Consider the following 13,194-nt stretch of genomic DNA (forward strand, 5'->3'; position numbering starts at 1 on the left):
AATTTATTTTCTCACCAACCAAGCATCAACTTGCGGGCACTGGAACTTAGGGTAATAAATCCTCAGCCAGGAAAAAATTTTGGAGACCAAGATCTCAAAAGAATATAAATAATGACACAAGAAATCATAGGAAATTCAATGAAAATAATATGAATAAACACAACCCACCGAAGATTTTGCATATTTATCCACTATATTCTAATGCTAAAGTGAAGTTGTGTAAGTTTTTTTTAAATGAAGTTGTATAGGGTTAACTGCCAAACCAAATAAACACTACTGCAGTTATAAAATTTAACCGTCGACACCAACAATCAAGAAATCAAAGTCAAGAAGAACAACCCATAAAAACAAAACAGGACCCAACTACTATTGGCCACCCATAACCACTACTATTTGCCAGATAGTGCATCAAAGATGAGAGCTAACTTGATTATAGTTGGAATGCTAAAAAAATATAATAACATGAATTGAGCAGCTCATTTTTTTAAAACATGGATTATAGTTGCCATATAGTACCGAATCTGCCAGCCATTTACTATTGAGCCGCTCATTTTATTGAAACATGGATTATAGTTGCCATATAGTGCCGAATCTGCCAGCCATTTAGCATTATTTTTCTCTCACAATAAAACAGGGAACAATATATTCAGCCATGACTTTCTGTCAAGCGAACATTATCTAAGTGAATACAGATAGATTTTATGCTACAAAAAATATCTCAATACCCATTTTGCTGAGTTCCAATGACAGGGGTGCCTCGTAGGCGGTAGGAGATGAGGGAGAGTTGGATGAAGCAGAGCATGGTTCCAAAGGTAACGGTGACGCAGGTGCATGCCTAAAGGCAGAAGCTCCCCAGAACGCCAAACGCCTCGCTCCATACCACCTCCTTCTCATCTTGTAGCTTAGGCAAGGTACAACAGATCCACTGCTGCTGCACATGCTTCTAGGATCAGGTATATGAACACCTACAAAATAAACATGCCATGGATCAATCTCATTTTTTTCACCAGTATTGCCATCAAGCCCTCTTATGCACTGGTCTGAAACAAGCACAAGATCTGACAACATTCACTGCTGAAATTAATAGCAGGCACATGAACTGAATCAAGTTTACAATTATTTGCATGAACGGATGCTTGAAATACTGAACACGAAAAAAGTGCATGTAAATAGAAAACAAATTCAGAGCTTAAACTGACATACAGTCTCTACAAAAACTAAATATTGTCTGGTGTGTTAGTTTGTTCAAGCATGAGCATTACCACCACCAATATTGAAGAAACACCAGTGCTGGAGACAGACGATGTTGCTGAATCTAGAGGTTCAAAACTCATGCCCAATCCACGCCAGAGCTCAAGGCCCAGGTCCAGGAATGTGCGCATTGCCATGTCCGAATGGATCCAACCCCTATAAGTTGTCATGAGCTATATTAGTTAATTACTACATATAGAAGAGGAGAAAACAAGAAAAGTAAGTGAATTGTAATAAAATATTCAATTCTAAGCATTCATTGTCTAACTCTGGTGCCTCCTTTATGGCTCTTCAACTGTCCTCTAGATATGTGGTATCCTAGACAACACACTGAAGACATCTATTAGCATACAAACATAATCCCTCCAAATTTAAATTTTGGTTTGGCAAGTATTTTAAACAATCATGATGTAATGACTGATAAGTAACAAAGGTTCACTGATCATGTGAGCAAAGCCAACAAATCTGGTGCCACTGAACAAAGAAGACACAGGCTAGCAGATTAGCTGCTGTCATGTTCACCTGCTGCGTACTGCTGCTATCATATTGAATGGAACTGAGGTCCTGCACCCTGGTTGGCTGTTGTGCTATTTACTTGATAGTATATTGCTCGTGCTACACTAATGAGCCCATTCCATCAAGTTAGAACTAAGTTAGTTTTAAAAGGGAAAAATAGGAACCTAAATTAGTTTTAATCAGCACTTCAACTGTCAATAACTCTCAATCTTGCACTCCATTTTCACAGGTCGCAGATTTCAGCAGAAATTCATGCCTCATCTTCTAACCGGACATCATCTATCATCTATTGTCTAACCAGAGAAGCCAAGCAGGAGAATTGCACACACAGGGATAATAATGCATTGACCAGAAAAAAAAAGTAAAAAGAAGAACTATTGAGAGCAAGGATAAGGTAACAGAAGGCGAGTTGGATCGGTTGCCTGACCTTGATAGGTTCCTGCAGGGCTACAGCCGCTCCATGTCAATTTTGCTGGAGGGAGCTGTGTTGTCCTGGCAGAGGAGAGGCCGACGAGGCAAGAGCAGGTCAGGGCGGCCGCCAGTCCTCGCCAAGTTCTTGCAGGCTTGCAGTCGGGGTGGGCGGGGGTGTTGCTGCTGCTTGCAGGCTGCCGCAGCGAGCGAGGTATGGTGGGCGGCATCGTGGGCGACCTCCAGTGAGGGTGCTGAAGGTCGAGCTGTGGTTGTCCAGGCAGGATAGAAGGTGAGGGTGCTGAAGGTCGAGCTGCGGTTGTCCGGGCGGGATAGAAGGACCTGGGCGTCGTGCGGCCGACCTTCGAGTCGTGCGCTTGCGGTGGTTGCAGGCAGGGGAATAGCTGGGCGAGATGGGTGAGAGGAAGGATGCGGCGGGGGAGGCAGGCCGATAGAAGGGTATGACGATATCATTTGGCTCTTTTTAGTTGTAGAGATAAATCAGCAAACAGTACCTTCTACCATAACTTTTTATTAGTGTTTTCAGTCATTTAGAAAACAGGTGCCCTTCAGAATTTTTATGAACATATTCATTTTACAAGGACAATCTCAGCAAGAAGATCAAGGAATACTATGGAATTAGAATTTGTTACTTACTCAAAGCATGTCTCCATTACCTCTTCATCTGAAAGATACATCAATAACCAATTTGAAAATATCAGATCAATGGAGCTAGCTGGAAGCACCAGGTCCTCGGATGTCACATAAGCACACATAAAGGACTAGTGGATGGCGCGCGCATTTGCGCGCGAGCACAAGCAATCATGGAGTGAGCCATGGTAGTATTCAAGAATAATATAGACAATATAGTTATATATACAAAGGACTACACATCGTAGTAGTCATTAGGTTTGGTAGTAGTCATTAGGTTTGGTATAAGTTGAGTCTGGTTGAACATACTAAAGCATCATAAGGTGCTAGATCGCTACATTACACAACATGTTTGTACAGTTGGGTGCTAATTTCCGTCACATGTGGTGTTCAGAGACATCTTACGGTGTGCGTCCGAAATATTTTACACGGAAGAGAGCCGTGGGTTTAAGAGTTTGGTTGCCTATGCTATAGGCATCACTACCACCCAATGTTCATGCTTCGGTCTGATTCCATCCTTGTTCGTCGTCGCCTGAAATATCGATCGATGAGTCTATGTCAGGATGGTATGGTGTTCTGCTATAGTTCGATGTGTAAATACTCAGTAAATGCCAGACATACATATGTTTTTGTAAAAGTTGGGAGCTGAAGACCAACACAAAAGGAGCCCAGCTTATTACCACAGCGTGTTGTAGAATATTGAGATTGCCATTTCAGTTAATGTTATGATGCATGAGGATTTAGTGAAAACCAATCCATGTGACTCATGGTTAAAGGCAAAAGGATTTGGCATTGGACAGTACATGTACCAAAAAATACAACCATTTAGTTTATGGAATGCTTTATCCTGCTGCAAACCATAAAAGACAGCAGGAACCTACCTAGAATATAGCTAGAGCTAATATTTTTATTTAGATGCAAGAAATTTGATAATACATCAACGAAAGACTACCGGAACACTTGAGAGGAGGAAGTAACATAGCACAACAGAGGGTGACTGCCACTTGCAGGTACGTCGTATTCCATTACCCAGAAGGCACACAACTTGGGTTACCAACTAAGTTTCTATACACATAGATGATTTTGTAACTGAAGCTGCATGTTTTTACCTTTACATTCTTCTTAGCGACACATAGGTTGCACCTGAATCCATCAAGCACAAGCACATGGGAGGATATCTCATTAACCCAAAAACCTCATAAGAGTAAAAAAGAATAAAAAAATAGTTAGGAACCGGACCCTTTTTTACATCAAAAAGTAATTAATAACCTTTAATACCAATAAAGTATGACCTATTTATATCTATGTGAGTTAAAAACAATCAAAGCACATTTGGCACTTACCTATAAAGGGTGGGCAGCTTCTTTCATTCTTTAAGCCACGGGAGTGTATTGTAACTGGCACAAATTAGAGGTCGGCTACAATTAGGAACCTGAAAGGTGGCATCAAAATCATTCGTAAATCATATAAGTATGCAGAAAGTAAAAGAAGAAGCATGAGACAATGCCCTTATGTTTTAGTATACAGGACAATAAATAATGTAGAAAACTGAAGATAAGTCAGTAGGAGGCATTGAAATAAATTAAATAGCATAATTTGATTGTATCGTCCAAACAGAAAGTACCCTGAATTAGCAGCAGTAGCAGGAAGTAAGATACAGTTAAATTCGAGAGCATAAAAAGACTTCAATATTTTGAGGAGCATGTAAACTCTATCACTTTCCTGCAATCAAACTTAGACATGAAAAAAACAGTTACCTGCATTCCTTCGTGATGGAAGTGTGCAAACAAACAGAAGCATGTTTGCTTCTTAGCATAACATCCACAGCCAAAAAAAAAACCTGATAGTTCTCTTCAAAATTTCCTTTGGCTAGCCTGAAATCTAGGCTTCAATACAAAGGGTAGAGGGAGCACTGCCCTCCTGTTGTCCTTCAAGAGAAAGTGAAAGAAAGAAAAGACAAAGAAGAAAGGGGAGTTCTTGGCTAGGAAGCTGAAAAACTCTTCATTCTCGCATCCAGCCATATCCTCGGAAAATCATAAAAATGTACACACTGTAAATTTTTGCCTTTGAAAATCAGCAGGCTATATTCTAAAATTATATAAGAATTCAGTACAATAAGAAAACAATAATAATGTAGATAACAAGAGTACCTTCAGAAATGAACCCAAAATGGCATCATTTGATCTCCTTTAGTTAGGCACAACGGCATGCACTGAGAATAGCGCCCTTTACAAAAAAATTCAAGTTGGTAACACATACAAAATATCACCATTTAGTTAGGCACAATTAGCAGCACTAAGTGTACTGCCAGCCCTAAGAGGAAGTTGCAATATGTTGACCTCAGGGAATTGATGAAGCATGATAAATAAATAGATAACAATACATATATATACATGAACATGCCCTGGACCGCCAAAGATCATCAGCCTATATTTCCAACTTATATGAGAAATCAATTTCATCATGAGCCACATGGGCAAAAAATTATTTCCCTTTCAAGAAAAGACCACTAGAGATCATCAGCCTATATTCCATTATATGAGAAATCAATTTCATCGTGAGCCACATAGGCAAAAAAATATTTTCCTTTCAAGATAACCATCCTATGTCCCCAACTTATATAAGAATTCTTTTTTGATGACAACCTATCCAACAAAGGAAAATTTCTATCAGTTGCACCAAGCATCAGGGGAAAAAATGGTTCCACAGACAGTAGGGATAGGTTGTCATCAAAAAAGAATTCCCTACTGTTCACCACAGTGCCGCGTGAGCGTGCCTTGCTGATCGCCACTGGCGTTCCTCCCACCTCGCGTCGCCTCCTCCCACCTCGCATTGCAGCCGAGAATGGGCACCGCCGCGCCGCAAGCCGACGACACCGTCGATCCCTGGCAGCGCCACCAGTGCAAACACGCGGAGGCTGTCTAGATTCGTTAGACGGAGATGAAGGAAACAAACCTGAAACAAACATAATGTATTCTATGAGCACAAAGACCTCAAGAACAGAGCCAATAGAATAATGGAAACAGAGGTAGAAGATTAGGTAGGACCACTGGATAGCCCACCATGGCAGGGGAAAGCCCCCACCGTGGCAAGGCAAGGTCAGCGAAAGCGAATCCGCAATAGAACAGGTATGGTGGACATACAGAGGTAACACAGGACAGGAGGCACAAGAAGGCACCGCCCAGAGTGAGAGGAAAACCAGAGGAGAGAGCAGTAGCGCAGACTAGGCGAACAAAACTCAAAGAAAGAAGCACGAACAATCGAGACCACAGCCGGAGCGACGACGCCGAGGAAACGAGCACAGGAACCGAACCAACGAAGACGAAAGAGATAAAACTGGCAGCAACGTGGTGGTGCACTGGTGTGTCCTTTTTTCTCGGTGTGGAGCCCACTTTGTTTGGTGGAACAGGGATCACAATAAATGAGGCTGATACATTTAGCTCAGCAACAGTACGGAGCGGAAGCTGTAAGAATCAAAATCAGCGATGAGCAGTCCACAAATGCAGGCAAACACAAGAAATCAGACAGCAAAGTAATCGATGACAGATTTATTTGAATCAGCTCCAACATTCATGCACCACAAGATGGGCAATCAAACGGCTGGTGCCATTTCAGCAGACGTGGCCGGTGCTTCCTTGGAGGATCTCAACGGGTATTCTAGGAGTTAAATAAATAAATGCATTATTGTAGTGACCATTAATGCTTTCATTCTGCAAGAATTGCATAAAAGAATTGAATGAATCAACCATACACACATCTAGAAATCAGATGAAGGCCATCATATTTCAAGTTGGCAAGTACAAAACTTTTATATTAAGACATTGCAAATTTCAATACCTTTTTAATTGCACTTTCAATAAAATCAAGAGCAAGAACATTCCCAGCTATTTTAGCGAGTTCTCCAGTGAAATGGCCTATTCCAGCACCAAGCTCCAGTACAGATTTTCCTTCGTATGAAGGAAGCAAAGACAGGACCTACAGAAAAGGACCAGAAGCATATCAGAATGTCTAGCCCTAAAAGCCAAGGTGCTTTCAGCAACACCTTCTCTTAAAAATCAAAATGTTGCCTGCTAAATAAAAAAATATTACCATTTCAAGCAACCAGTGGACATAGCATACTTATGTCCCAGTTCCTGGAAATAAAATAAAACTGGTACAAAGTCAAATAATCATTAAACGCAAGCTTTGATATGGTGTATATTAGCCTTTATGTCAGATTTTTTATATATTCCTTTAACAGCCTACTAGTCTAGAACGTGGAAAATAATCAGTGCACTATTTTTCTTATGGTCATAATCAGTACATGTATAGTTTACTACATCAGAGTAAAAGCCCAAGCAAAATTCAGATACTAAAAAAAAAGTGAACATTTACCTTGTTTGTTAGAGTTTAGCTAAGAAATTAGTTATACTTCACATCACAAATTAAAAGACCTGTCACAACCTCAAGTGAGCAGGCGATTTTCTTGTTCACTTTTCACAGTTTAAAAAAAAGAAAAAGAAAGAAAAAAAATCTATCAACGTAACCCTCTCCCATCAGGCCATCACAATCACCTGTAAGAAAAAACATTTATCTACGTACTCCGTACCCCTCTGCCATCACAATCATAGCACACCCGTGTTGAACAGCACAAATTGCTGACCAGTTTATCCAAAAAAAAAAAAGCATCCGCCTTTATTTCCACACACGTGTCCCTTATGTGATACTGCGGAGCAAATGCTGAGTGCGGCTGAGGCCTTGTTTAGTTCACAAAATTTTTCAAGATTTCTCGTCACATCGAATCTTGTGGCACCTACATGAAGTATTAAATATAGACAAAAACAAAAACTAAGTATACAGTTTGCCTGTAAATCACGAGACTAATCTTTTGACCCTAGTTAGTCTATGATTAGATAATATTTGTCACAAACAAACGAAAGTGCTACAGTAGCGAAATCCAAAAAATTTCGCGAACTAAACCAGGCCTGACACATACTGCCTAGCCCAGATCCAAGCAGATGGATCCCGAAAGTTCGAACACATCGAATCTTTGGTCGCATGCATGGAGCATTAAATACAGATGAAAATAAAAACTAATTGTACAGTTTATCTGTAATTTGTAAGATAAATCTTTTGAGTCTATTTACTCCGTGTTTGGACAATGTTTGTCAAATAAAAACGAAAGTGCTACAGTAGCCAAAAATAAAAAATTTTACGAACTAAACAAGGCCTAAACAAAGTACTAACAGTTTATAACAAACAATGGAATGGATAATAGGGGAAAACATCATCGCGGAAACAATCACCTCGGGGCGCTCCTCCCTGTTGAGATCGGCGGCGCGGGAGTCCAGCATCATGGCCTCGACGGTGAGGTTCCTCCTCCCAGTAGCTCTTCTGCGCCTTCCTCTCCTCGACCCCCATCTTCCCTGCAACGCCCCGCAAACAAATCATCAACACGAACCAAGCAAACCGCACACACCATGTGCTCGACACTTCTCCCCATCCAACCCAACGACACAAAAACGACGCGTGGGAGTGCAATAGCTTACCGTTAACAGAAACAACGGCGGCGGTGGGGGCGTCCATCACGGTAACTCGTTGCGTGCGTTCGTCCGTTCGTCAGTCAGGAATTCAGCACCGAGTTCAAACGAAACAAGCGAGGGATGGCTGTGAGGTTAAGATCCCTCGATGGCGAGGCGGGAGCGGGAGAAGCTCCTGGACCGGCGGTTGAAGGAGCGAACTCGCTGCTGCATCCACCACCTGACCGCGGCGACGTTGCGGAGGAGGGAGACTCTGGCTGTGGCCAGTGGCTTGCGAGTGGGAACGGGATCTGGAAGGGAGTGAAGGTTAGGTGGCGGCACCTGCATTTATAGGCGGGAACCGGGAGCCGGGAGACTCTGCACTGGGGGAAGATGGTTTTTTTTTCTGAGACACTTGCCCTTATTCTCCTATCCATCCATTAGATTTGCTTTGAAAAGAGTGCAAACACATATCTCAAAGCAGTTTCGTATTAAGATATATATTTGTATATTTTTCAAAACGAATCCAATGAATAAGAGAGTGGGGGCACATGCCTTTAAAGACAAAATAAACTTTACCCCTAGTGGGGCCACCCGCACCGTGCACGCTGGATCGGTGAGTTTTTTCCCTCTCTCTTTTTCTGTTTTAGTTGATCCGTGGATTGTGGCACTTGTTGGGCCACTAGCCTTCCCAGCCATGTGGTAACTAGTAGTTGCGCTGTTGTTAATTGTTAGCTGGTGGTAGCTAAGACATTAAGTGAGATTTAAAATATGTGTTCATATATGTTGTGGTCCTTGTGGTGAAGTCCGCATGGTAAGATGACAATCGACGCATTTACAACAATGGAATAGGCGTTGGAGACCTGATGCCAGTTGTTAGACGATAACCAGCAAGATAGTGGGTGGGTGTTGGTGCCAAATATGCAGTGGCGGAGGAGAGGACCCTCAAGATCAACACTGATGGGCTATTTTCCTAAGAGTCTAGCATGGGTGCAACACGGGTAGTTCTGCGAGCCAACAGCGAAATTTCCTTCTGGCATCGGCTCGATGGTTGGAATCACTAGGATCTGCCCTCTTGGTAGAAGCAGAAGTACTTTAAGATGGCATACGACTTGTACCACAAGGTATCTAGGAGCACATCAGTGTAGAGAAGGATTCTCAAAAGTTGGTTTCATTGTGGAACAACAAAAGAAAGCACTGGTCCAAGATCACTGCAATCCTAGACGTCATTGAGGAGATGACCTATAGCTTTACTTCCTTCTAGGTCATCCATACTAGAAGATCGACAAATTTTGCAGCTCACTTGTGTGCCCAACATTCGTCTTGTTTTTTAGATAATTATGTTTAGGTTGTATCCTCCTAGCTTCCTACATAATTGTCTACAATCCGATTGTAACAACGTTGTTTAATGAATGAAGTGGAAGTTTTCCCAAAAACAAATATCAGTTGTAAGGGATTTTAAGCAGTCATTTAGGTTATCTCTTTGATTTTGGTCGTTGCTTAAGTAAATTATTATGTTTGTTAAGGGTGAATAAAATTAAAGCCACACTTAGAAAAAGTTTAGCAACAAAATAAATCTAGAGAGTCATCCTCATTCTATATCTTTAACTAGCAAGAAATCTAAAATAAGGGATGTCTATATTTGGACATCTATTTAAAGAGATTCTTTTAGGGTATTTTTTCATCGAATCTCTATTCCTATAAATTAGGAAGTATATAAAAGGTTTTTTGAAGGTGCTTATATAACACTTGGTAATTAGTTGGAAATCCAGTATAATGCATTATATTTGTCTAGATATTTTGTGACACATTTTGTATTTTTTGGATCAATGGATGACTCTTGGCTAATTTGTTAACTAAGGAATTTGTAGTCAAAGTTTTACGCTAGAGATTCTTTTTTATTTCGACCCACATTCTATTTTATTTATAATTTTCTATAAAGTAAATCACATTAAATAGGATAAAATACAGTTGAAGGTTTTTAGGGATTAATTACATGGGGATTTACTTAACGGAGTATAGATTAACTGACGTGAACCAAGTTGCAAAGAATTTTAGTTGTTACTCATACCAAGTCATGACAAAAGAAGTGATATTTTGCATAAGTTTTTTAATAAGATGAGTAGTCAAATTTGGTGTTAAAAAAGTCAAATGTCTTATAATTTGAGATGGATTAGGTACCTTGCAATAAGTTTCAACATAATTAACATAAATAATAGCTTAATTAGCCATTAGTTATGTAACATTCGGGTCTAGAGCTTAATAGGATTAATAGGATATACTCATATCAACAAGTTACAACTTTTTTACGGAAGTCTATCTCCAAAGAACTTTGAGGTTAAGCGTGCTTGACCTTTGGGATGGGTGACCGATGGAAAAGTTCTTCTCAGATATGCACAAGCGAGAACAAAGTATGTAGAAAAGACTGGTGTTAGACTGTGAATGCAATCTATATTATAGAAAATCTACCAGATGTAAGCGGATCCGGTCTTGAAGAGGCGGGACATTACGGAATGGTATTAGAGCCGACTCTCGTGATTTCACGGGCGCATGTGTCGCAGTTGCAGACACATGTGCTGGCGCTGGACACATGAACGTGGCCAAGAGAAGACGTTCCTAGCTTGGGATTGACTGACAAGGACGTCAGTCTCTTAAGGGGTGAGGATGTAACATCTGGATCCAGGGTTTAATAGGATTAATATGATACTTATACCAACAAGTTGCAACTTCTTTTCCGAAAACCTATTTCTAGAGAACTTTGAGATTAAACATGTTCGACCTAGAACAATTTATGAAGGAGAGAGATGTGGTTTTGTCGGGCAACTCGCGGATCGCAAGCACACGATGATTTTGCCGAGCGACTTGCGGATCGTGGGCACGCGATAAAAATCATCGGTTGCACGAAAACTTTTGTTGCTTTTTAGTTGTAGATAGATAGAGACAATTGCAATTATTGCCAAACCCACGCGGAATTCCATGGGAAAGGTTTTTTAACCGCCACTCTATTCGCATGGTGTTTATAAATTATAATAGGTAAAATTGATATATAGTACTTTCTCCATCCCAAAATGTAAGTCATTCCAAGAATCTTGGAGAGTCAAAATATTTTCACGTTTAACCAAAATTATAGAGAAAAATACTAAGACTTGTAACGTAAAGTGGATATACTATGAAAATATAATTAAGAAAGAATCTAATGATAGTTAGTTAGTACCATAATAATTATTATTTTATAATATAAATTTGGTCAAACTTAAAAAAGTTTGACTCTTCAAGATTCTTGGAATGACTTACAATTTGGGATGTGAGGAGTATCTCTTTTGTTGGTAAATACAATGTCACTGTTCATAGGATGCATTATCTATTTGGCCATAAATGTGTGCCATAGATTATTTACTTTGAAAACAAAATGAATTGTGGTCTTCAACTTCAAGTTTTCAAACTTGGCCCTGTTTGATTTGTAGCGCTAATAACTACTCCATACTCCAATTCATTCTAAAGTATAGGATGTTTTGATTTCTTTATATATATTATTTTTAGTGTATCTTTAAGCTTGGCCCTGATTGGTCTTATTTTTAATGTGTATCTAGACTTTAGTGTATCTTTAAGCGCATAACAAAAGCTATAAACTTTAGTGAGCATGATGCTATTGTGGTGATCTGAAGGGATTTGATTCAATCATCATGGGCAAATGCTGGTTTTGTGGAGCCATGGCCGCCATTTGAACTTACGGTGGGGAAGCTACTTGATTTGAAACGGCGGACAGATCGCTTGCCGTGAAGGGATTGGGAGGGGCTGAGCCATATAGTTGTTGCTGCTGCATGCTTGCATCGGCCTGTAGGTTCCATCATCGTATAGGCTGTCCAATGTGAGCTTGTCAAATTCACCACCCTACAAATGAAAAAAGACTCCAGGTTATATACCTCACAATAAGATCTGAAACATAATCGTTGGTAATACTGAAACTACATTCATTTTTTTGGAACACAGAAGACCATATTCTGGTTTTGAGAAAAGCTAAACAATACTCCACACAATAAATTAATTGTTTAGTCATAGTTCATCAATCTGCACACTCTGTACTCCCGTGTCTCAGAACATATTTCATTACCAATGGAGAGAGCAACGTTCTAAAGTTAGCAGAAATCTAGCACAACGTTCTAAAGTTAGCAGAAATGCTATCATGTTCTACCAAAATCCCCATGACTGTTGCACGACTCTGTTTGCTTGAGCTTATCTAATCTGTCATTCAACAATGTTTTTTCGCTCACAACAAATCAGCGAACAATACTTTCAGTCATGACTTTTCAGATAAACGAACATGCCACACAATGATTTACACCTTTCGAGTCCATGGTAATGATGCCATGAGATAGAAAAGTAACAACAAATGTCAATGAAGCAATGTATGCCACCTGACAAATCACGAAATGATGACAAGAAATAGAGTTGTGAATCCAAAATTTCCCCTAGTATTGTTTGAAGTGTCAACTATCAACTGAACATTCATAAGAAGATTTTCCAACGGCTGTGGATGGGAATAATCATCGACAGTCATTTGAGATTGGGAGCATCTCAGTTCCTATATGTTCTAGAAGTTTTATCCATACTATAAAATTCTAGAGTCACCATTGATGACAAGTGGTGCTGTCAATTGGCCCAAGCAATCGAGGGGGCAAAATACAACTTCTTGAGAAGGTGCTCTATATAGTAATTTGTACTCCACAAAATAGTAAATTTACTTTTCTTTATTATTTTTAGATTAAATTATGACAAAAAATGTCTAAATTTCTAACTGTCAATTCATCAAAAATGTCTAGGATTATTATTGTATTAATAATTACTCAAACAATTGGACGGATATGCAATC

General features: G+C 39.9%; 1 protein-coding gene across 13 annotated transcripts; it reads right to left on the minus strand.

Annotated features, from left to right (window-relative positions):
* Positions 627-8,672, minus strand: LOC8073941. Of its 13 annotated transcripts, none has more exons than XR_002452365.1 (9): positions 8,355-8,671; positions 8,112-8,231; positions 6,916-6,959; positions 6,664-6,801; positions 6,405-6,483; positions 4,170-6,290; positions 3,936-4,021; positions 1,263-3,358; positions 627-965 (listed from the first exon to the last, which is right to left on the minus strand). XR_002452365.1 is itself a non-coding variant. In XM_021459382.1 (3 exons), the coding sequence occupies exons 1-3, from the start codon at positions 8,389-8,391 to the stop codon at positions 7,473-7,475; spliced, it is 303 nt and encodes a 100-aa protein (XP_021315057.1). In that variant the 5' UTR covers positions 8,392-8,669; the 3' UTR covers positions 6,983-7,472. The 13 variants fall into 13 exon arrangements, 1 of the variants encoding a protein (XP_021315057.1); XR_002452369.1 differs by having other exon boundaries at positions 4,170-5,781; positions 6,085-6,483; XR_002452366.1 differs by having other exon boundaries at positions 4,170-5,781; positions 5,970-6,483.

Source organism: Sorghum bicolor, chromosome 4 (assembly GCF_000003195.3).
Source record: "Sorghum bicolor cultivar BTx623 chromosome 4, Sorghum_bicolor_NCBIv3, whole genome shotgun sequence".
Classification (NCBI taxonomy): Eukaryota; Viridiplantae; Streptophyta; class Magnoliopsida; order Poales; family Poaceae; genus Sorghum; species Sorghum bicolor.

Bases quoted from the DNA above. Each gene is read 5' to 3' on its own strand.
- LOC8073941 (XM_021459382.1), bottom strand. From the start codon at position 8,391: ATGGACGCCCCCACCGCCGCCGTTGTTTCTGTTAACG. The intron at 8,232-8,354 runs GTAAGCTATTGC...GGGGCGTTGCAG, and splicing joins CGCCGTTGTTTCTGTTAACG to GGAAGATGGGGGTCGAGGAG. The intron at 7,619-8,111 runs GTGATTGTTTCC...TACTTCATGTAG, and splicing joins ACAGGGAGGAGCGCCCCGAG to GTGCCACAAGATTCGATGTG.